The sequence below is a fragment of the Alosa sapidissima genome, chromosome 9, assembly GCF_018492685.1.
Source record: "Alosa sapidissima isolate fAloSap1 chromosome 9, fAloSap1.pri, whole genome shotgun sequence".
Lineage (NCBI taxonomy): Eukaryota > Metazoa > Chordata > Actinopteri > Clupeiformes > Clupeidae > Alosa > Alosa sapidissima.
The window spans coordinates 16,505,263-16,529,207 of record NC_055965.1 but is presented as its reverse complement, the minus strand read 5'-3'; the positions used below and the strand labels follow the sequence as shown (position 1 = coordinate 16,529,207).

The window sequence follows — 23,945 nt, the reverse complement described above, 5'->3', positions numbered from 1 at the left end:
GCTCTTTTAAGAGCCATCCACTTCCTCATAAAAGCTTGTGTTCCTATAGGGTAATTTGAATCACGAAAGCTATAAGCTTGGGGCAGCCGCGCTTCGGACTTGTAACCGGAGGGAGAAGCGGCTGAAGGGGCCCTTGAGCAAGGCGCCTAACCCTTCACTGCTCCCCAAGCGCCGCTGTTGTAGCAGGCAGCTCACTGCGTCGGGATTAGTGTGTGCTGAGTGTTTCACTAATTCACGGATTGGTATAAATGCAGAGACCAAATTTCCCTCACGGAATCAAAAGAGTATCTACTTATACTTAAATAGAGGTACTTTTTATCCAGAAGAAATTTACAGTTTTTCTCAATAGCTAAAACACGATTTCTGAAACCTTGCTTTGTTTTGTTAAAACATTAAACAGAAAACCTCATCTTCAAGCACTATTTACAAAACATCTGACTCTTTGTAAAAATCAAATCATAAACAAAGAGAACAAAATGATAGTATCAAGCGGTCAGTAAGCAATAGGCCTACACCAAAAAGTAGAGTATAGTTTTCAGGGAGAGGTACAAAAATCAAAACAAATAGATCAGAAATTACTACTTTGCTTTGCTCTTTGCATTTTTTTGTTCTTCCTCCTTGTACTCCTATTTTTACAGAAGGCTACTGTACCCTGCATCTCACAAACTTATCCTTCGATTCTTGTTCTTTGTTGATATGAACCTGTCAAAATCTATTGAACATTCAGTACTGTGAACAAATGGAAAGCACAATGTTCAGGGCCACACAATTTGTTGATTCTACAGTATACAACACACTCAGGGATGGGCACAAATACATCAAAATGTATTTCCAAATAAAATACCAAATACCCACCTTAAAAAAATATCATAATAAGCTACAAAATACAGCAGCCAAAAAATGTATCAAAATAAAATACTGTGTTTTTGTATTTTCAAAATACTACAAAATACTTTTCTAAAAGCCTTTTTCGTCTATCCCTTCACTTGTACACTACCTGGAAAAACATCATCACTGTCTTTCCATTCATTTTGAAATGTTCTTGTGAGATCCTACTAAAAAGCAAATTGCACATAGGGCCTTCTGATAATATTGCAACATTGAACATAGGCTATGTGATTGCTCGAAATGTTATTTAAAATACAGAACTAGTTCTAATATATTTAGTGGCTAGGCAGAGGCACCAAAAGTGATGAAAAGTTTAAGAGTGAACAGAACATTCGGCATGGCTTTGAGTATTTTGTGCTGCTCTGATAGTCCACTTGTATTGACTGTTAGTCTACTGTTTTTGAGTTTGGAGATGTATGTTTTGCAGAGACAGGCTATGAATGCCGACTCCACAACTGTTGCACTTCCCAGCCAGTTGGTGTAATAGATTGCCCACTATGAGTCAGTGACAATAACTCAAAGACAAACAATCCAAACGGATGACTTATTTAGAAATTTAAACTAGGTAGCATTGTAACCTTTTAAGTTATTTAACACCATGATTACCACACGTATGGTGCGTTTCATCACAGTTGAATAATTTTGTAAACACCTGAAACTGGTGTGTGCACAGCCTCTATCAATGTAAATACAAAAAAAGTAAAAATAAATAATAAAAAATAAGGTTGTCACATTAATACCATCAAATCAGTTAAGGCTAGAAGCCAATTATTATGACACTATCATTTCTTATTTAAAATGTTCAAAATGGAAAATGTCCTTGTTTGAGGTATATTGTCAAGTTACCATAGCACTGAAATATTTCACAGGTCAGAGAACATAGACAAATTTAAAGTCTAGAAAAAAAAAACGTATAACAGAAACTTACTTACTTACTGCACGTTTTGCCTCCTGCCAAGTAGGGCAGCAACAAAGGTTCTCCACTCTGGTTGGTTCTGGGCTGTTTTCTGGACACCTTCCCATGCCGGGCTCACAGATTTAATTTCCTCTTCTACCGTGCGCCGCCAGGTGTTCTTGGGTCGTCTTCTCTTTCTTCTCCCTTCAGGTGTCCAGCGGAGGGCTATTCTTGGGATGCTGTCCTGCTCTCTTCTCAGAACATGTCCAATCCAGTTCCAGCGCCTCTTTGTTATAATACTATCCATGCTGTCTTGTTGGCATCTAGTCAGTAGATCTTCGTTGGATATCTTATTGGGCCAAAAATTTCGACATATCCTTCGTAGACTTTTTGTGTCGAAGACTCACAGTTGACACAGGTCGCTTGTTGTCATCCTCCAGCATTCTGCTCAATACAGGAGGGAGGATAGCACACAACTCTGATATATCCTCAGTTTTGTCTTTGTTCTATATTGCTGTGACTTCCATGTGTTGTTCAACATTCTGAACGCATTCCTGGCTTTATTGATTCTGTTTTTTATGTCATTGTGTGCACCCCCATCAAATCTTACAGTACTGCCAAGGTAGGTGAAATCCTTTGTTGTTGTTAGAACTTCTCCGTACACAAGGATTGGTGGTGGATCTGAGACGTTTATAGTGCCATCACCTCCGATTTCCTCTGATTAATTTTCAGGCCAACTTGCCGTGCAAAGCAGCCGAGACGTGTGAGACTAGAGCTAAATCGTCAACAAAATCCAGGTCTTCTAACATTGAGAAGAGGGTCCATCTTATGCCTCTTCCTTTTTCTTCTGTTGTGCGACGCATCACCCAGTCTATAACGATGTTAAAGATCAGTGCTGACATCACACATCCTTGTCTGACTCTTGATGAGGTCGACTATGTGCTGTGGTGTGGGATTCCATACATCCTTAAGATGTTCCAGAGGCCTTCACGGTGTATGACGGCGTATAATTGCCTCTGCCATCCTGGGCATTGTTCTATAATATTCTGCAGTGTAAATATCTGGCCAATGCATCCCCTTCCCTTACAGAAACCTGCCTGTTCATTCCTGAGCTTCTCATCCACGGCCTCTGTAAGACGCTGCGCAATGATTTTTGTCATGATTTTACTTGGTATTGATAGGAGTGTGATCCCGCACCAGTTGTTACAATCTCTTAAATTGCCCTTTTTTGGTATCTTTATGATAACTCCTTCCAGCGGTCCTTCCAGAGTGGTTGGAGTATTTTGGCGGTTAAATCTGGATCTGTTTTGAAGAGCTCTGCATTCAGGTTATCTTTTGTCCTGAGGCTTTTCCATTTTTAGGGACTTAATGGCTGCGACCATTTCAGCTTTTGTTGGAGGTTCTATGCCATATGTCCAGGTCATTCCCTGCATGCTGAAAATCAGGTTCTATTGTGGGTGCTGGTCTGTTTAGAACTTCCTTAAAGTCCTCTGCACAACAGGCTTCTTGCTGTGACTCATTTCTCAGTAGTTGCCCCTTTTTGTCTACTATTGGTGTCTCAGTTGTTAATTTGTGTTTGCCACTCACTATTTTGGTGATCTTATAAACTTTCCCTTGTTCCCCTTTTCCGAGCTGCCTTTTCTGCTTGTCTTACAAGATCTTCTAGATATGCACGCTTGTCAGCTCTGGCTTTCCTTCGCACTGCTTTGTTGGTCTCTTAATTTCTAATGAAAAACAAAATTAAGACTTTGAAGTGGCCTAGTTAAAGTCCTGACCTGAATCGTATTGAGATGCTGTGGCAAGATAGCCTGGGTGTTCCCATGCTGCCTTGCGCGCGATTTGATTCACGCTGCTAAGGCAGCCTGGAGACCATGGAGCAAATTTTCGCCTGAGATAGGGAACCAATCACAGAACAGGGGGGAAAGCAAGACGATGATGAGCTATGCACAAACGCATTTGATAGACATCTGTGGCACCCAATAAACGGATCTGGGCATTTTTTTCAAATACGAGAAAATGAACGTTTGGTTCCCAGACCACGTCTCATTGAGAAGTGGTGGCGCTAGCCAGGCTAGTAGCAAGAACTTAAAAAGGCAGTTCATGCTCAAACCCTCCAATGTGGCTGAATTACAACAATTATAATATAATCGTTCCTCCCCCTGTTCTCTTCCTGGCCCCTATTTCACTTGCCTATCTCACCAAGGAAGCTCATAATTATAAGGCTGTGGCCCATCAAAGGCATTCTTGTTGTTTATAATCTCCTCTGAGTCTGTGTCAGGATTCATTACACCATTCATTGAACTTGACCTGTTTGCCCTCTCTTACCTCACTTCCGGTTATTGATTTATAGATGCGGAATTATTTTCTTACAATATGTTGTTTCTAGTCTAGTTAGAATGTTTTGTAAGACTGCTATGCACGCTACATGTGCAAAACAGTGGCAAAGTTTATTATTAACGATGTTGAGCGAAATGAGACAGACAAATACACTTTGTTCCCCTTTATTTTTAACGTGTTTCAGAAAAAGGAAACTGAAAGATGTGAAAAAGAAACAAAATACAAATTAGGCCTATGTAAAAATAGATGTTTGAATGCTGCAGCTGGTTGGGGGCTGTAGAGCTGCTTGAGAGTGAATGAGAGCAAACTGGAATGGGAGGAGGAGCTTGGTCTTGCTGGAATGCTGCTGGTGGGCTTCTGCTGGTCTAGATGATCCTTTGTTGATGCCAGAAGTCCTTCTTAATTTGGATCAGCGACTATGTAGGGATGGTGCATTGCTTAAGGCACATTTTTAAAAATGTTACGGTTTGTGTGTAGACCAGTATTCATTATTGCATTTTTCCAGCTTGGATGTTCACTTCAATGAATATTTCTGGGGGGGGACACAAGGACACATTACTAAGACATTTCCTTCCGGATTCTCTGAGGTTTAATAAGTAGAGATGTTGGCCAATTTTTGACAATGATAGATAAATGCTGTGTTAATGGTGTCCTCCAATGGTTTGCACCCACTTTTTTTGGCATTTGTTGATGACGTCCCTGACAGTGCCTTGATCTCTCTGAGGGGCGAACCTGTCCACCATCTTGATAAGGTCAGGATGGGAAGCCAAGAATGCCAGCGTGTTACGGGCATGGGTCCTGTTTTAGACACAAACAATACAACAACACCAATTTATTTACAATAAATTAATAATGACAGCATTAAAACAACATTGTGATGTTTTTTATATGTTAAATTAACATTCAAAATATGTTTGATGCCACATTTTTTTTTTCATAGGCAGAACTGCCTATTTTTATTTATGTTTTCTGAATATAACATATGTTACTAACTCTTCATTGTGTTTTCACAGTGGTAAACATACAATTTCAAATCCACGACACTGACAGAAAATTCTATGTAGTATTGATATATGACATGACATGACTTTTGGATATCACATAATAAATTGATTGTTAGGTTCGGTTGGCTGAATTGTTATTTATAAACAAGAAGTAGCACTCCCACCTGACTTCCTGTGCACTGTCGAGGGCCAGACAGCTGATGGAGTGGATAAAGCGGTCAGTCAGGTTCTTTTTGCCAGACAAGACGCGGGATGCCCCCATGACCTCTGCCAGTCTCTCCAGGAACTGTGCAGTGGTCTTCCTCACGGCCGCATTACGGTGCCTAAGAAGTAGAGAACCATTGAGACAAACCAAGGGAAACAGAGAGCCAGAGAATGAGTAAGCCAGAGAACCAGACCAGACAAAGAACCATATAACCTGGAGAGCCATGTGTGAAACCAGGTGAAACAGAGATCTAGGTAACAGTTGTTGAGGACTAGTAGAACCATTAGTATCAGCAGTATCACAGAGAACCAATAAACTTCAGAAAGTCTGAAGTAAAGGCTCATCAGGGTTCTCTGTCCCCCTCACCTGAGCCCTGTGTTGATGAGGGCGTTCATGCTGCGAGAGGGGGTAACGTTGAGCACCATGTACCCCAGTGCCAGCTCCATGTCCTCCCTGATGAAGCCGCTGGCCTCTCCAGCTTTCGGCAGCAGTGTCTGGGCTGTGCCCTCGGCCTCCGTGTCCATGCCTCGCCCCAGGTGAGCGTGCAGGTGGGCCAGGGTCACCATGGCAGCGCGGGAAACCATCGAGCGCAGGTTCTTCACCTGGGTGTGTTGAGAAAGGTAGAATGACAAAATGTTGCAAGCCGTCTCAAAAATACATAGAACACAAAGAAAGTTTGTTACAATGGTGTTCTCATACTGTCTATAAAAATGAGTCCCAGGCCCAACATGCATACATTATAGAGGCACCAAGACGAGTAAGCTTATTGAAACTGTGCAGTATAACTGAGTCATCTGAATACATATTCTCGGGCCTGAAACAGAACAAATGCAACATGAGCTCTAGCTTGTTTTCCAGCAGAGAGCCTCTGACCTCGTGGTAGACGGCCAGACACACATCATGCAGCCTGGGCAGCAGCACCTCAGCGTGGTGTTGGGACAGAGACCTGATGGAGATCAGGGCCTCGATCTTCTGCTGCCTGCAGAAACAACAACACACACAATTTAGAGGAGCATATGACTTTAGCAGTCTATTTTCAGCTTAGCTCTAAAGTGTAAAGACCTTGCATAGGGTAGACTGTCTTCAATTAAAGACACTCTTTGAACACAAATAGGTCATTTGCATGTATCTTAGCTGAAAACCTATAATTTGTCTCAAGTAAATATGTTAAAGTAGCTTATCATAGCCAATAGCCTATAATTTGTATAGAGTTAATGTGTTAGGCTAGCCTATTTTAGCTATACTCCCACCAGTCATCCTCTCTGAGCAGCCTGAAGGCCTGCAGGATGGCCTCCTCGGGACAGGACACAGGGGGCAGCTTGGCCAGCTCAGGGAGCTCCCTGATCTGCTGGGTGTTGCTTGTTTGCTTCTCTATCACTCTCTTCTTCTTCACCTCCTTACACTCCCTCACTTCCTCCTTCCCTGCCAGACACTCCACTGACTTTTGCTCTGGGAGGTCAAAGGTCAAATCTGTTTGCAAATTATGCTATGCACTGATGTTTAAGTATTGTTAAGTTGTCAAGACTGTATAAGATGGTCTGCATGTGCTCCATGGGTCTGCACTCATGCGTTATAAAGTTTGATTTGTAGATCCTATTCTTGTGTTGCAACCAAAGCTATATCAGACAATACGATCAGTGTGTGTGAGTGAGTGTGTGTGTGTAAGAGGGGTTAGGGATATCTAACTTTACTGACTTCACTGCTCACCTGTCACAGCAGTGGCCACACTAACTGAAGCCGTCTTCTTGAGGCGGGGTAGTCTACTGACGAACCGTCTCTGATTGGTTGTCTGAGGTTTGGCTGTCTCTGGGGGGGAGGGGACAGCATGGGCAATGGGTGGAGTGGGGGTGTTGAGGAAGGGCAGAGCGCGCAGTGCGGACGGGGTCCTGAGGTCCACAGGGCTGAGGCTGCTCGTAGAACTGCCTGCACGGTCTGAAGCGCTGGCATTGCCACTGAGGACACTGTTACAGCGGAGACTAGTGAGTCTAATCTCCTCAGCAACACGCAGGGCCTCCAGTTGGAGGTTCTCAGGGATCTGGTGGACGTTTAGGGGTTCCAGCACACACCCCATGTTCTGGTGACTGCTGGTTTTCAGGCCAACATCTTGGACAGTTTTGATGCAGCGCCTGGCCTTGATCTTCTTCGGCTCGTTGTTCTGACTTTCACCCGTTGCCTTGGCAATGACAGGTGGAGCAGGTGCCATACTGCCATTGGCAACGCCACTCGGGGCTCTGTCGTGATGGAGTGGCATCAGCGGGTGAGCGCGATCAAGGCCAGTCAAATTCCTCCTGCCTAGGGGACGCGGAGCACCTCCTTGCGGAATTGCAGAGAGCCGACTGTCACCTAGCCACAACTGGACCGGGTCCTGGCCCTGGGCAAGCGCAGGCAAGGAGGGGAATGAGCCAGAAGACTGCTGCTGCTGGGCACGTGCAGGGGTGATGGGGGGCAACAGCTCATGCTGACCAGACGCTACACCGGCTCTGAGCGGCTGGAGAGAGCCGCAGAGCATTGTGGGATTGTGGCCTGGCAGCATCACAGGCACAAGATGAGGATGGAGATGTGGGTGAAGCAGCTGATGATGACACTGTAAACAGGGAGGAGGAAACATGTCAAACATGGCCACCACCTGCACCCAACACCACAAACAGACATTTGCACACACACAGTTCTGTATGTGAACCTAATATTAAAGTTACTATAAGTAACTTAGCCCATGGTATGATTTCTATAATTGATTAACAGCCAGATTGCGCATAAGCATTTGTATTGGCCTCAGGGAATATGGGCTATTAAATTTACATACCGGTAGTAGCTTAGGCTATATTGTACTAGGCCTACTATTCGATTTTATAGGGAACTCACACATGCCGGGAAGCAGGTCTGGGAGCCAGTGTACTGCATCCGTTCCAGGTTTTCCCTCAGGAGCTGCTGCATTATGTGTTTCATCTCCTGGTTTTGGGCATGGAGTCTATCCAACTCCTCTTTAAGGCTTTGGGAATCCATAGAACTGAAAATATCCAATTCACTGACTGGAGCTACATTTCAAAATTGTGATGATAATGGGCTGAAGTTAAACGTCCTGAACTTAAAATATAATATAGTATCAAATTAGGAAAATTACGATTTGAAAAATATATATTCAAATATAATCGAAACGGAAAAACAAGCGTGTAGGCTATATCTAACTGAGAAGTTGCAACAAGTGAAGCAAAGCAGTATTTTGGCGGAGAATGACAGCTACGCTATTGTGAACTCACCATTATGACGCGTAACGAGTTCCATAAGCCTAGAGGTCACAATCGCCTCTGTCTATTCATGGGTTTCATCAGGTCCCTTTCCACAGGTGTATTAATCAAGCACCATGCAGTCTGCATTGATAATTAAGGTGTTTGATTTTATACACCTGTGGAAAGGGACCTGATGAAACCCATGAATAATTACATCGACCCTTTCAAGAGAGTTCCATTATCAGCATCATAGTTGGCCCCACAAGGCTTCCGTTTTAACATTCCATATGTTATCTTAATGCAAAGGAAGTAGATTGGGAACCAAATAGAACGTTTAACCATTGTTTTTGTTTTTATTGTTGAAAGGGTCTATAGATAACTAACCAATAAACATCAGTAAATGCAGCCTTATAGTCTTCTTAGGCTTCCTTAGGCTTGATAGCAAGCAAATTAGTCAGTATCAATTAATTGATAGTTACAGGCATATAATCTTGATTTGAGTTCAGTGAGTGATTGTTGTGCTAAACCGCTAAATTAAGGACTAGCCTACGCTGTGATATCATTATTTCACTCCAAACCAAACACGTAAAATCAACCACAAAACAAGAACGGTCATCAACCATGTAACGCAATCTGTCAAAGTGAAACCAAATTCCTGAATTTGCATTCTGATTCTGAAGTTCATCCGGAGGATAATGGAGAACAATGAAAATACGTTTACCTTCAGTACATCGGGTTGGTGGTTTTAAACTTATGTGAGCGGACACAACAGACCAATTTACAATACCCTCTACTGGGGAGCAAGGATAACACAAGTTTCCACATGTTTTTAATATCTTCCACGACCACAGGATAGAGTTTAAAAGCGCTTTGTTTAATTAAAAATGTTTTCCCTTTCGGTTAGTTTCCATGTAGGTGTGTGAGACAGTGAACAGTTCTAAAATGTTGGTAGAACTACATTAAAGAACAGCAATTTAATCAATGATTAATAGCATGAACAAGCATCATAAATCAGAACCGCTTAATTAAGTGTATGCTGAACAGATTATGCCTTAGGCCTACCCATCTTGAAAGCCCCAAATCAATCACCGGAGCACTAAGCAACCCAAATGAGCAAGTACGAATGTTCACAGCAAATCAAGTAACAGTAATGAGCAGATTTTATATCTGCAAAAGATTTAGATGGATTATATTCCCAACGTCTTTGATAAATTGATAACAGTAATGAAAGTCCTTAAGGTATTGGAATTACTCAAAGAATGTGGGTGGGTCTTAAAAGAGCCTTTGTGTTGTGAAGCGTTACGTTAAAAAAGCCGACTTGACTTTACTTGGAACTGGTGTATTTTGTGACGGCCTTTGTTCCCTCGGACACGGCGTGCCTGGCCAGCTCACCGGGCAGAAGCAGACGCACTGCCGTCTGGATCTCCCTTGAAGAGGTGGTAGAGTGCTTATTGTAGTGGGCTAAGCGAGATGACTCTCCAGCGATGCGCTCGAAGATGTCGTTCACGAAGGAGTTCATGATACCCATCGCCTTGGAAGAGATACCAGTGTCGGGGTGGACCTGCTTCAGGACTGCAAGAAGGGCTCTAAGAAAGCCGTGACTAAGACTGCTGGCAAAGGAGGAAAGAAACGCAGAAAGTCCAGGAAGGAGAGCTATGCCATCTACGTGTACAAGGTCCTGAAGCAGGTCCATCCTGACACCGGTATCTCTTCCAAGGCCATGGGCATTATGAACTCCTTCGTGAACGACATCTTTGAGCGCATTGCTGGAGAGGCTTCCCGCTTGGCTCACTACAATAAGCGCTCCACCATCTCTTCCAGGGAGATCCAGACGGCAGTGCGTCTGCTTCTGCCCGGTGAGCTGGCCAAGCACGCTGTGTCCGAGGGAACCAAGGCCGTCACCAAGTATACCAGCTCCAAGTAAAGCCGGATTTTGAACGCGCTTTAATCCAAAGGCTCTTTTAAGAGCCACCCATGTTCTCTTTGAAAAGTAATTCCAATATAAACAGACCACATCGCATTAATTTGCATATAAGTCTATGTCCATATTTTGCCACGGCTGTGTCATCCTCTAAATGGCCGTCACGGGACAGAATGGACTCCTCGTGTGGTTTGAAGAGAAACGGCACCGATAGGGGGAGAAACATTGACCAGGCCAGGATAATGTGCCAGCGAATGAGCACAACTAAGACGGACGAATAGGACAAGTTAACTTAAAACAATGGATCCAGCAGCTGTGTTGTGCTGGTCTCATTTGTGTATTTGCTGTAGCCTACTATACTAACTGGTGTTGAATGTCAAGAATAAATATGGCATGTCGTGATTTAAAGTCGACCTGACATTAAAGGAGAATTCCGGTGTGATATTGACCTAAAGTGTATCGAAACATGATACCGAGTGTGAACGTGTGTCTCAGCCCATCTCGGCTTGTCCCCTGCACTCCAAAATCTGGCGCTAGTTAGCCGATGCTACCAACATCTTTTTCAATAGTGGTGCTTCGGCATCGGGCTAGCCATGCAAATAAATCACTGTTTTACACCCATTTACTAGGCTCAATGTATCTCCACACTTCATTGGTAGACTTCCGAGGGCCCTGACATTTAAAACGAGACATTGAGAACTTTGAAAAAGCACTGGTAGTTTACTTACAAGACGATTTGTACAGACAGTATCTTCACGAAGTTTAGCGTTTGCAGCCATCTTGAATTTAGTCACGATAAGTCGAGCAACGAGTAAGAATGAACAGCTATGATAAGGGATCAGATTCCAAAAATAATTCAGTGGAAATGCATGGATTCCAGTTGCTGCTACTGGAAGAAACGTGGCATATTTACACCAATTTATGGGAAACATACGTGATGTGGCAATATTTGTTAATTTTGCTTATGCAGACATATGACCAAGACTGAATTACAATAGAATAGCCTATATGTTTCTAACACACTGGCTTAGACTATTCTTTGGACTGCCAATATGCCCTGTTGTGGGGAGCACATTATACAGTTGCGTTTTGCCTGTTTATTACGAGTAGGCAATATATTCATCGGGTTTAGATAACATCTTGTACCATCTCTCCTGGACCCAAAGTAACTCTTTCGTTGCCGTCCTCTTCCTCCTCCTACTTCTTCACATCCACGTCGTATTCTTCATTCTCCTCTAATTCTTACTCTTCTCACTCTTCCTGCTCCCTCCATTGTACCCATTGTAAATTACATGTGCCTTATTTATAGTGCTTAGGCTGATTGCAAAGTGAACTAATTATCTAAAACAGCTTTCACATGAGAAAGTGTGCCAGAGAGTTGGCAAAATAGTGTAAATAATAGCCATGCATGTGTATAGATTTGCTAGTGTCAGACACCAAACAGGACGAGGACCACAAAAGCGTCACGTTCAAAAGTTTATTTAAGGGTTGGGGGTTTCAGGGGTTCCGGGGGGGGTACAGGAGTTCCAAGAGTCTGCGTGTGTGTGTTCCCCCAGTAGCCGAACAGCGATGGCAGGAGCTGGATGATCCGGGAAGTCCTGGGGGAAACACACACACACAACAGCAATTGAAACGAAGCAGCAGTACAGTCAAGGACTAGGCGGTATTCGTAGAAGAGGGACGGAAGGCAGGTCAAGATTACCGGGGCTGGAGAACACAGAAGTAGTCGAGCGGGTCCGGGATCACAGGCAAAGAGTCAGAGGCGTTTTCAAAAACAGGCAGATAACTGGTGCTGGTTGCAGACGATCTGACAAGTGTGGACTGAAAAGCAAGGCTTTATATAGAGGGCATGATGAGTGGTGAATGCAGTGCAGCTGGTAGGTAACGAGGTTGAGGCAGAGCAGAGCAGGAACAGGTGGAGGTCATCAGACTTCAATCAGCACGTGTTACCAGGCAGAGAGAGAGCTCATGACAGAACCCCCCCCCTAAGGGACGGCCCCAGAAGTCCCCAAGAGTGACACCACGTCGGGAGGGCGGAGGGGAGCCGGTGGAGGGCTAGAATTCCTCCGAGCGGTCCGAGTGAACATCCTCATCCTCGGAGGGAGCTGGAGGGTCGTGGACAGAAGACGGGACAGGTACCGAGACAGGGTCAGGGTCAGGCACATGACAGGAAGCCGGGCGGGCAGGACGGTTAGGGACCCCTCTGGGGCGGCCCCTACGGATTGCAGGTTGATCAGGATGCAGACGGTGGAAGTCGGCGATGAGTGTCCGGTCCACAATCCGACTGGCTGGCACCCAGGTTCTCTCCTCAGGTCCATAGCCCTCCCAGTCGACGAGATACTGGAGGCCCCTACCTCGCCGTCTGGACCGAAGCAGGCGTCGAACGGTGTACACCAGCCCACCGTCAACGAGGCGAGGAGGAGGAGGAGGAAGCGGCACGGGGACCAGCGGGCTTTCATGCGTCGGTTTGACTTTCGAAACATGGAAAGTAGGGTGCACCCTCATGGAGGTTGGCAACTGGAGCCGGACTGCGGTTGGGCTGATGACCCTCTGGATAGGGAACGGGCCGAGGAATCGAGGTGCCAGTTTACGCGATTCCACCCGCAGTGGGAGATCCTTGGCTGACAGCCACACCTTCTGGCCAACACGGTAGGCGGGTGCCGGCGATCTTCGGCGGTTAGCCCCAGTGGCATAGCTGACAGCTGACTTGAGTAGCGTGGCACGAGCTTGTGACCAGGTACGACGGCAACGGCGGGCATAGGCGAGGGCAGACGGGCAGGACACATCTCCTTCCTGGCTGGGGAACAGGGGGGGCTGGTAGCCATACACACACTGGAAAGGTGACATACCAGTGGCAGAGCAGGTGAGGGAGTTGTGAGCATACTCTATCCACATCAGTTGTTGTGCCCAAGCCTGGGGTTTGCGAGAAACCATGCACCGCAGCGCCTTCTCCAGCTCCTGGTTTGCCCGCTCGGATTGACCATTGGACTGGGGGTGGAACCCAGAGGTGAGACTCACTGTGGCCCCTAGAAGACGGCAGAACTCCTTCCAGAATGTAGAGGTAAATTGCGGGCCTCGGTCAGAGACAACATCCCTGGGCAGCCCGTGTAGACGGAAGACATGATCAAGAACAGCCTGGGCAGTCTCTCTGGCAGATGGCAGTTTAGGGAGGGGAATGAAGTGTGCCATCTTGCTAAACCGGTCAACCACAGTGAGAATGACAGTCATCCCACCTGATGGTGGGAGGCCAGTTACAAAGTCCAAGGAGACGTGGGACCAGGGTCGTGTGGGCACAGGCAAGGGCTGGAGTAAACCAGCGGGGGGCCGAGTGGAGGACTTGTTCTGATTGCAGGTGGGGCAGGCACGGACGAATTCTCGGACATCCCTTCTCAAAGACGACCACCAAAAGCGCTGGGCAAGGAGATGGCAGGTGCGGGCGGAGCCCGGGTGGCAGGCAAGGCGGGAGTTGTGTCCCCACTGTATGACCCGGGACCTCAAATTATCTGGGACGAAGAGACGACCGTCTGGGCATGCACTGGGACTGGGATGGTCACGGAGGGCCTCTTGAATTTCCTCCTCGATATCCCAGGTCAGGGCAGCTACGACGCAGGGATCGGGCAGAATTGATGCAGGTTCCTGGGAAGGGGCGTCATCCTTATGAAACTGACGGGAGAGAGCGTCCGGCTTGGTGTTCCGAGAACCTGGGCGGTATGACAGGGTGAAGTTGAATCTGGTGAAAAACAAGGCCCAGCGGGACTGTCTGGGGTTAAGACGTTTGGCATTGCGGATGTATTCGAGGTTTTTGTGATCGGTCCAGACCAGGAACGGAACTGTGGACCCCTCCAGCCAGTGACGCCACTCCTCCAGGGCAAGCTTGACAGCCAACAGCTCACGGTTTCCAACATCATAATTGCGCTCTGCAGGTGAAAGCCGGCGAGAGAAAAATGCACAGGGGTGCAACTTGTTGTCCTCCTCTGCCCGTTGAGAGAGTATGGCCCCGACTCCCACGTCTGAGGCATCCACCTCGACAACGAACTGCCGGTCTGAATCCGGCATCTGGAGGATGGGGGCAGTGGTGAACCGGGCCTTGAGGGTATGAAAGGCTGTGTTGGCCTCTGGGGTCCAGAAAAAGGGGTGTTTGATGCTGGTCAGAGCTGTGATGGGAGCGGCGACGGAGCTGTAGTTCCGGATGAATTTCCGGTAGAAATTGGCAAAACCGAGGAATTGCTGCAGCTTCTTCCTATTCCCCGGAACTGGCCAGGAGGTAACTGCCGAGACCTTTGCGGGGTCCATCTGGATATTGCCTTCAGCGACGATGTATCCCAGGAATGACACAGTCTGAGCATGGAACTCGCATTTCTCCGCCTTGACATAGAGAGAGTTCTCCAGGAGCCGTCGAAGAACCAGCTGGACATGACGGGTGTGTTCGGACAGAGTTCTGGAGAAAATTAAGATGTCGTCCAGGTACACGAAGACGAATTTATTCAGCATGTCCCGCAGCACATCATTCACCAGCGCCTGGAATACCGCTGGGGCGTTGGTGAGGCCAAATGGCATTACCAGGTACTCATAATGGCCGGTGTGGGTGTTGAATGCTGTCTTCCACTCGTCACCCTCCCTTACTCGCACTAGGTGGTAAGCATTTCTAAGGTCCAGTTTGGTGAAAATAGTGGATCCCTGGAGCAATTCAAAAGCAGAGGTGAGTAAAGGCAGAGGGTACCGGTTCTTCACTGTGACATCATTCAGACCTCGATAATCAATGCAGGGGCGAAGAGAACCATCTTTCTTTCCCACAAAGAAGAACCCGGCACCAGCAGGAGAGGAAGACGGGCGGATGAGTCCAGCTGCCAGGGAGTCCCTGATGTAATCCTCCATAGTTTTTCTTTCAGGAGGGGATAGTGAGTAGAGGTGACCTTTGGGTGGAGCAGTCCCAGGGAGGAGATCAATGGCACAGTCGTACGGACGGTGTGGGGGCAGAGATGTGGCTTTGGTCTTGTTGAACACCTCTCGGAGGCCATGGTAACATTCAGGGACATTAGAAATGTCGTGGGCAATGCTGGGGGGTACTGAGCCGGGGGGCAGCGAGGCAGCACGCAAACAGGTCAGGTGGCAGGCATTTCCCCACTCTTTCACAGTTCCGGAGGCCCAATCGAGGTGAGGATTGTGGAGACGGAGCCAAGGGTAGCCCAGGATTAGGGGTTGGCCTGGAGAGCTGAGCAGGTGGAAGCGGATGGTCTCTCGGTGGTTTCCTGACACCATCATTGAGATGGGGGCTGTGATGCTGGTAACTGTGCCAATTGCGTGACCGTCCAGGGCCCGGGCTGGAACAGGAGTGGACAAGCGATGGCTTTCCAAGCCCAGCTGACGAGCAAGTCCTGTGTCAATAATGTTTGCTTCTGCGCCAGAGTCCACCAGGGCTGCCAGGGTGTGGGTGGAATCAGACAGGTGAAGACAGACTTGGATGAGGGGTTTACGGCTGATGGAGGGCTGAATGTTCATTGAGCTCATCCGGATTCCTCCTACATCTGGTGAGCTCCGGCTTTTGCTGGACAGGTGGCGACTCGATGACCATCACCACCACAGTACAGGCACAAGTTGGAGGTGATGCGTCGCTGGCGCTCTGCAGGGGTTAGGGAGGTGCGGCCGATCTCCATCGGTTCAGACTGGTCCGGCTGGCTAGATGGTGTGGCAGGTGCGGACAGAAGGGCAGTTGGGACACTCCGTGTGCTGGTGGATGGACTCTGGCGCCCTCTCTCATGACGGCGGGCCTGGATCCTGCGGTCGATGCGGACAGCCAGAGCAATGGCTTCATCAAGAGTGGGGGGTTGATCATGGGAAACCAGCTCGTCCTTTATGTAGTCCGCCAGGCTGTGGAGGAAAGCATCCACCAATGCTTCCATGTTCCAGGAGCTCCGACTTGCCACGGTTCGAAAGTCGATGGAGTAATCCGCAACAGTCCTTCTGCCGTGGCGAATACTCATCAGGATCCGAGATGCCTCGGCTATTGTGGATTCCAAATCGAATACCTTGAGCATCTCCTCTGCGAATAGGTTGAACGTTGCACATGCTGGGGTCTGGCGCTCGAACTCCGCCGTTCCCCAGAGTCGAGCTCGGCCCGTCAGGTGAGTGATCACGTAACCGACCCTCGCCCCTTCAGTGGCAAAAGTCCTGGGTTGCAGGGTAAACTGGACACGGCAGCTCGTCAGGAACGCCCGTACCTGGGTTGGGTCGCCGCTGAACCGCTCTGGATTGCCGATCCTGGGTTCTGGGGCTCCGGCAGCCACGGTAGCAGTGGACTGGGCAGGAGACTCGGGTGCTGGGCCGGTGAGCAGGCTGGCTGGGGCTGGGCCGGTGGGAGCAGGCAGAGGAGAAAGGTTGGTGAGAAGTTGAATGATCATTGCAAGTTGTTGCTGTTGCTGCTGGAACTGCTGACGCTGGCTCAAGCCGGCTTGAAGTAGGGAGGCAATGTCAGCAGTGTTGCGGTTTACCTCTCTCTCTGTCTCTTCCAGGCGTTGCATGGCGGTGGGTGGTTCTGGTTCGTCGGTTTCCATGCTGGTTCGACCGTGCGCTGGGTCCATGTTTGGTCAGATCGTACTGTCAGACACCAAACAGGACGAGGACCACAAAAGCGTCACGTTCAAAAGTTTATTTAAGGGTTGGGGGTTTCAGGGGTTCCGGGGGGGGTACAGGAGTTCCAAGAGTCTGCGTGTGTGTGTTCCCCCAGTAGCCGAACAGCGATGGCAGGAGCTGGATGATCCGGGAAGTCCTGGGGGAAACACACACACAACAGCAATTGAAACGAAGCAGCAGTACAGTCAAGGACTAGGCGGTATTCGTAGAAGAGGGACGGAAGGCAGGTCAAGATTACCGGGGCTGGAGAACACAGAAGTAGTCGAGCGGGTCCGGGATCACAGGCAAAGAGTCAGAGGCGTTTTCAAAAACAGGCAGATAACTGGTGCTGGTTGCAGACGATCTGACAAGTGTGGACTGAAAAGCAAGGCTTTATATAGAGGGCATGATGAGTGGTGAATGCAGTGCAGCTGGTAGGTAACGAGGTTGAGGCAGAGCAGAGCAGGAACAGGTGGAGGTCATCAGACTTCAATCAGCACGTGTTACCAGGCAGAGAGAGAGCTCATGACAGCTAGGAGTGTGTTGATCATTTGAAAATTGAGTGTAAAGCAGTGAGTTGTGTTTACAGTTCCGCAAAACGAGCTGTGCAGTGGATTGTGCCTACAGATGTGCAAAGTGTGTGTTACAAAATTGCCAACTGAGTGCAAAGCAGTGTTTGTGCTTTTAGTTTTGTGAACTCAGTGAGTGGTTTTGCTATAAGTATTAATAGTTTTAGAAATTGTGCTATAAGAATCACGGTTGTGTTTAAGCATTCAGAAAAAAACTGTAACTTATTCTGACAACCATGAGGCTCCTTGACTTTGTTAACACATCTGAATACAAAACAACATTTTTTTATAACAATTTGAGTGTTAACTTTAGAACACCCATGTGTATTTCTGGTCAAAAATGACCGGCCATTAGAAATGAATGGCTGAGAAAATGGTCAGTGTATAAAATAGAGTCCAGGCACATACTTATTGATCAGATGGACTGTATATGTGCTTCAGTACATTAAAACGCACACACAAACACACCCTCTTTGCTTCTATGCCAGCGCCCACTGGAACCTCCAATTAATCTTTCCCTTTCTGACTTGTATGAGCTCAGGTCAGTGAGGCCTGTAGGCCATACATAGCAAATGGTAGCAAAAAGTACAAAACTGTTAATTTGAAATAGAATACAAGTTTATAAAGGTCACAACACACTTAGATGGAGTGATGTAACGGAATATGTTACAAATTACATTTTAGGGCATGTATTCTGTATTCTGTAACTGATTACATTTTAAAAGTATTCTTCCCAACACTGACTATCATATGCATTTGTCATGTATACAGACCTTACTGTCCTGTATTGACCCTAGGCAGATGGGTCAGGCCCTTGAGTCGTGGATCTGCTCGAGGTTTCTTCCTATATGTATCTCCAATTCTAGGGAGTTTTTCCTCGCCCCTGTTACCCATGGGCCTCTCTCTTTCTTTTCTTTTCTTCCTTTCTTTCCTTTTTCTCTGATTGCCTACATTCTGTAAAGCGCCATGATACATGTGTAATGTTTTGGCGCTCTATAAGCACAATAAATTGAAATTGAACATTAGATGATAAAATACGTGTTACTATGGATTTTTAACAAGTTATAATGCGGCAGTGATTTTTGAACAGGGAACACAAAACTAGTAGGCCTAAACATTAAAACTAACACAAAAGCAGGGTTAAGCATTTCAGGCAAATTGTCAGACAGTATTGGTGAAAATGCAGTGTTAGGCCATAGATATATAAATGTTCAAAAAACTTAAAATTAAACAGTAATACAATTTGTAACAGTAACGGTTACTTTGAAGTGCAAGGGACGGTCCATCTGAACCAGCACCGCCCACAGAATGTCCCCACACTTCCCTGACTTTTGTCATCTTCCCTCACTTTTAGACAGTACTTTTTAGAGCTACTCTGAAAACAATAAAAATGACTCCACTCCACACATCCACTCCAATCATTGACAGTCAGAGTCAACTTTCAGGCAAGGTCTAGGCTACTTAATTTCAACAACATGAAATGTAAAGTATGCTTCGGATTAACCGAATCTCATTTATTGTTGTTTAGCTGTCCGTTATACAATTGTAGCGCGTGTGTGTGTGTGTGTGTGTGTCTATTGTTGTGTCTTTCTTTACATCTGTGCGTCTCATTGTGTCTTTGGGTCAAACATCTTGTTAAGGATGTAAATGTGTAGGGGTATGTTGGCATGTCTACCGAATGATTTATTCATTTTGTCATTATCAAGTTAAGGGCATACAGTATCAGTCAGAAAAAAAAAAAAACATTACACACACACAAGGGTTAAGTGTGCCTGTCCTGTGTTGAATTGTGATAAACAAAACAAAAAACAACAGCTGTTCAAAGTATCAATGTCGGTCTTACTTTTGTTCTTGGTTACTTTGTGAAACTCAGAAGTGGGCGTGTCTCGGTGACGTATATTCGCCCGCGCAGACTCCATTCATAAAAAGGAGAGCGAATGAAGGGGCAGTGCTTAGTAGTTTTCAACGAGGTCCTCCCTGTGGAAGCTAGTACGAGTTGCGACAGATTGCTGTTTCATATTCGTACAAGACTCCGTCGCAAGAGGTCTGAAAGATGTCTGGCAGAGGTAAAGGAGGCAAAGGTCTTGGAAAGGGAGGCGCAAAGCGTCACCGCAAAGTTCTTCGTGATAACATCCAGGGGATCACCAAGCCTGCAATCAGGCGTCTTGCCCGCCGTGGTGGTGTGAAGCGTATCTCTGGTCTCATCTACGAGGAGACCCGTGGTGTGCTGAAGGTTTTCCTGGAGAACGTGATTCGTGATGCCGTCACCTACACAGAGCACGCCAAGAGAAAGACCGTGACCGCCATGGACGTCGTCTATGCTCTGAAGCGTCAGGGTCGTACACTGTACGGTTTTGGTGGTTAAAGATCAGATCTCTCCCTCCATTTCTACGCAAAGGCTCTTTTAAGAGCCATCCACTTCCTCATAAAAGCTTGTGTTCCTATAGGGTAATTTGAATCACGAAAGCTATAAGCTTGGGGCAGCCGCGCTTCGGACTTGTAACCGGAGGGAGAAGCGGCTGAAGGGGCCCTTGAGCAAGGCGCCTAACCCTTCACTGCTCCCCAAGCGCCGCTGTTGTAGCAGGCAGCTCACTGCGTCGGGATTAGTGTGTGCTGAGTGTTTCACTAATTCACGGATTGGTATAAATGCAGAGACCAAATTTCCCTCACGGAATCAAAAGAGTATCTACTTATACTTAAATAGAGGTACTTTTTATCCAGAAGAAATTTACAGTTTTTCTCAATAGCTAAAACACGATTTCTGAAACCTTGCTTTGTTTTGTTAAAACATTAAACAGAAAACCTCATCTTCAAGCACTATTTACAAAACATCTGACTCTTTGTAAAAATCAAATCATAAACAAAGAGAACAAAATGATAGTATCAAGCGGTCAGTAAGCAATAGGCCTACACCAAAAAGTAGAGTATAGTTTTCAGGGAGAGGTACAAAAATCAAAACAAATAGATCAGAAATTACTACTTTGCTTTGCTCTTTGCATTTTTTTGTTCTTCCTCCTTGTACTCCTATTTTTACAGAAGGCTACTGTACCCTGCATCTCACAAACTTATCCTTCGATTCTTGTTCTTTGTTGATATGAACCTGTCAAAATCTATTGAACATTCAGTACTGTGAACAAATGGAAAGCACAATGTTCAGGGCCACACAATTTGTTGATTCTACAGTATACAACACACTCAGGGATGGGCACAAATACATCAAAATGTATTTCCAAATAAAATACCAAATACCCACCTTAAAAAAATATCATAATAAGCTACAAAATACAGCAGCCAAAAAATGTATCAAAATAAAATACTGTGTTTTTGTATTTTCAAAATACTACAAAATACTTTTCTAAAAGCCTTTTTCGTCTATCCCTTCACTTGTACACTACCTGGAAAAACATCATCACTGTCTTTCCATTCATTTTGAAATGTTCTTGTGAGATCCTACTAAAAAGCAAATTGCACATAGGGCCTTCTGATAATATTGCAACATTGAACATAGGCTATGTGATTGCTCGAAATGTTATTTAAAATACAGAACTAGTTCTAATATATTTAGTGGCTAGGCAGAGGCACCAAAAGTGATGAAAAGTTTAAGAGTGAACAGAACATTCGGCATGGCTTTGAGTATTTTGTGCTGCTCTGATAGTCCACTTGTATTGACTGTTAGTCTACTGTTTTTGAGTTTGGAGATGTATGTTTTGCAGAGACAGGCTATGAATGCCGACTCCACAACTGTTGCACTTCCCAGCCAGTTGGTATAATAGATTGCCCACTATGAATCGGTGACAATAACTCAAAGGCAAACAATCCAAATGGATGACTTATTTAGAAATGTAAACTAGGTAGCATTTTAACCTTTTAAGTTATTTAACACCATCATTACCACACGTATGGTGAGTTTCATCACAGTTGAATAATTTTGTAAACACCTGAAACTGGTGTATGCACAACCTCTATCAATGTAAATACAAAAAAAGTAAAAATAAATAATAAAAAATCAGGTCGTCACATTAATTCCATCAAATCAGTTAAGGCTAGAAGCCAATTATTATGACACTATCATTTCTTATTTAAAATGTTCAAAATTGAAAATGTCCTTGTTTGAGGTATATTGTCAAGTTACCATAGCACTGAAATATTTTACAGGTCAGGGAACATAGACAGATTTAAAGTCTAGAAAAAAAAAACGTATAACAGAAACTTACTTACTTACTGCCCGTTTTGCCTCCTGCCAAGTAGGGCAGCAACAAAGGTTCTCCTCTCTGGTTGGTTCTGGGCTGTTTTCTGGACACCTTCCCATGCCGGGCTCACAGATTTAATTTCCTCTTCTACCGTGCGCCGCCAGGTGTTCTTGGGTCGTCTTCTCTTTCTTCTCCCTTCAGGTGTCCAGCGGAGGGCTATTCTTGGGATGCTGTCCTGCTCTCTTCTCAGAACATGTCCAATCCAGTTCCAGCGCCTCTTTGTTATAATACTATCCATGCTGTATTGTTGGCATCTAGTCAGTAGATCTTCGTTGGATATCTTATTGGGCCAAAAATTTCGACATATCCTTCGTAGACTTTTTGTGTCGAAGACTCACAGTTGACACAGGTCGCTTGTTGTCATCCTCCAGCATTCTGCTCAATACAGGAGGGAGGATAGCACACAACTCTGATATATCCTCAGTTTTGTCTTTGTTCTATATTGCTGTGACTTCCATGTGTTGTTCAACATTCTGAACGCATTCCTGGCTTTATTGATTCTGTTTTTTATGTCATTGTGTGCACCCCATCAAATCTTACAGTACTGCCAAGGTAGGTGAACTCCTTTGTTGTTGTTAGAGCTTCTCCGTACACAAGGATTGGTGGTGGATCTGAGACGTTTATAGTGCCATCACCTCCTTTATTTATTTTCAGGCCAACTTGCAAAGTGTGCAAAGCAGCCGAGACTTGATGTCTTCTCTTGCATGTGTTGGTGAGTGTGTGAGACTAGAGCTAAATCGTCAACAAAATCCAGGTCTTCTAACATTGAGAAGTGGGTCCATCTTATGCCTCTTCCTTTTTCTTCTGTTGTGCGACGCATCACCCAGTCTATAACGATGTTAAAGATCAGTGCTGACATCACACATACTTGTTTGACTCTTGATGAGGTCGACTATGTGCTGTGGTGTGGGATTCCATACATCCTTAAGATGTTCCAGAGGCCTTCACGATGTATGCTATCGAATGCCTTTTCAAAGTCGACAAAATTAGATGTATAATTGCCTCTGCCATTCTGGGCATTGCACTATAATATTCTGCAGTGCAAATATCTGGTCAATGCATCCCCTTCCCTTACGGATACATGCCTGTTCATTCCTGAGCACGCTTGTCAATTCTGGCTTTCCTTCGCACTGCTTTGTTGGTCTCTTAATGGCTGATGAAAAACAAAATTAAGACTTTGAAGTGGCCTAGTCAAAGTCCTGACCTGAATCGTATTGAGATGCTGTGGCAAGAACTTAAAAAGGCAGTTCATGCTCAAACCCTCCACTGTGGCTGAATTACAACAATTCTGCAAAGATTGGGCCCCTAAAATTCCTCCACAGCACTGTAAAAGACTCATTGCAAGTTATCGCAAACGTTTGATTGCAATTGTTACTGCTAAGGGTGGCCCAACCAGTTATTAGGGCAATCACTGTGGTCAAAATTAATCCAAGACAACTGGTGTGAGACTGCAGCTTTATTCACGACGCCGGGAGAATGTTACCCACATGAAATGTCAAAGTAACAAGCCCACACATCTGTGGGTGAAGCCAACACTTATACCTTATCCCACACCCATGGAAAATCACAAGTTGTCGCCCTCCATTAATCACTTAACCTTCTAATATTTTAACAGAGATACGAAATGTTTACAACCCCACTTAACCATCTGGTGTATTGACAAAGATAAGAAATGTTCATGACCCCGCATCCTGGGGTTACCCAAATACGCTGACACAAGGGTTAAGTTAACCAAACATTCTAACCTAGGAGTTGCAAAAGACACATGGGTCAGAGTAGGGTGATGGCAATTAGATTTCACTACATGTATGTAAGGTATACTAAACATTCAATGAGAGACATATAAAATTTATCCCACATATTCCCCCCTGTGGAGCTGTAAAGCTACATGTTTAATACAGTACTCTACATGTGTATATACTAACACAACTAGTCTGATCAACATTATATTTAAACCTACCAAACAATGATTAAAAGTCACTTCTAACAATTAATTAGATTATTGCAGTTCTAAATCTAAATTACAAAGGGAAAACAGAA

The 23,945-nt window shown here is 45.5% G+C and overlaps 3 protein-coding genes across 4 annotated transcripts; 2 read left to right on the top strand and 1 right to left on the bottom strand.

Annotated features, from left to right (window-relative positions):
- Positions 1 to 4,268: 4,268 nt before the first annotated feature.
- On the bottom strand, positions 4,269 to 8,608 carry LOC121718581 (TOG array regulator of axonemal microtubules protein 2-like). 2 transcript variants are annotated; one of them, XM_042103629.1, is made up of 8 exons: positions 8,192 to 8,608; positions 7,037 to 7,913; positions 6,580 to 6,778; positions 6,203 to 6,308; positions 5,696 to 5,931; positions 5,289 to 5,447; positions 4,793 to 4,918; positions 4,269 to 4,652 (listed from the first exon to the last, which is right to left on the bottom strand). In XM_042103629.1, exons 1-8 carry the CDS (start codon positions 8,330 to 8,332, stop codon positions 4,640 to 4,642), a joined length of 1,857 nt encoding a protein of 618 aa, XP_041959563.1. In that variant the 5' UTR covers positions 8,333 to 8,608; the 3' UTR covers positions 4,269 to 4,639. The 2 variants fall into 2 exon arrangements, with proteins under 2 accessions (XP_041959563.1, XP_041959564.1); XM_042103630.1 differs by having other exon boundaries at positions 4,269 to 4,536.
- Positions 8,609 to 9,251: 643 nt separating this feature from the next.
- LOC121717983 (histone H2B-like) lies at positions 9,252 to 10,538 on the top strand. Its single transcript, XM_042102709.1, has 2 exons — positions 9,252 to 9,291; positions 10,068 to 10,538. Exons 1-2 carry the CDS (start codon positions 9,252 to 9,254, stop codon positions 10,478 to 10,480), a joined length of 453 nt encoding a protein of 150 aa, XP_041958643.1. The 3' UTR covers positions 10,481 to 10,538.
- A 9,167-nt stretch (positions 10,539 to 19,705) lies between these two features.
- Positions 19,706 to 20,020, top strand: LOC121718679 (histone H4). The gene has a single exon (XM_042103771.1). The coding sequence runs from the start codon at positions 19,709 to 19,711 to the stop codon at positions 20,018 to 20,020; it is 312 nt and encodes a 103-aa protein (XP_041959705.1). The 5' UTR covers positions 19,706 to 19,708.
- Positions 20,021 to 23,945: the final 3,925 nt, after the last annotated feature.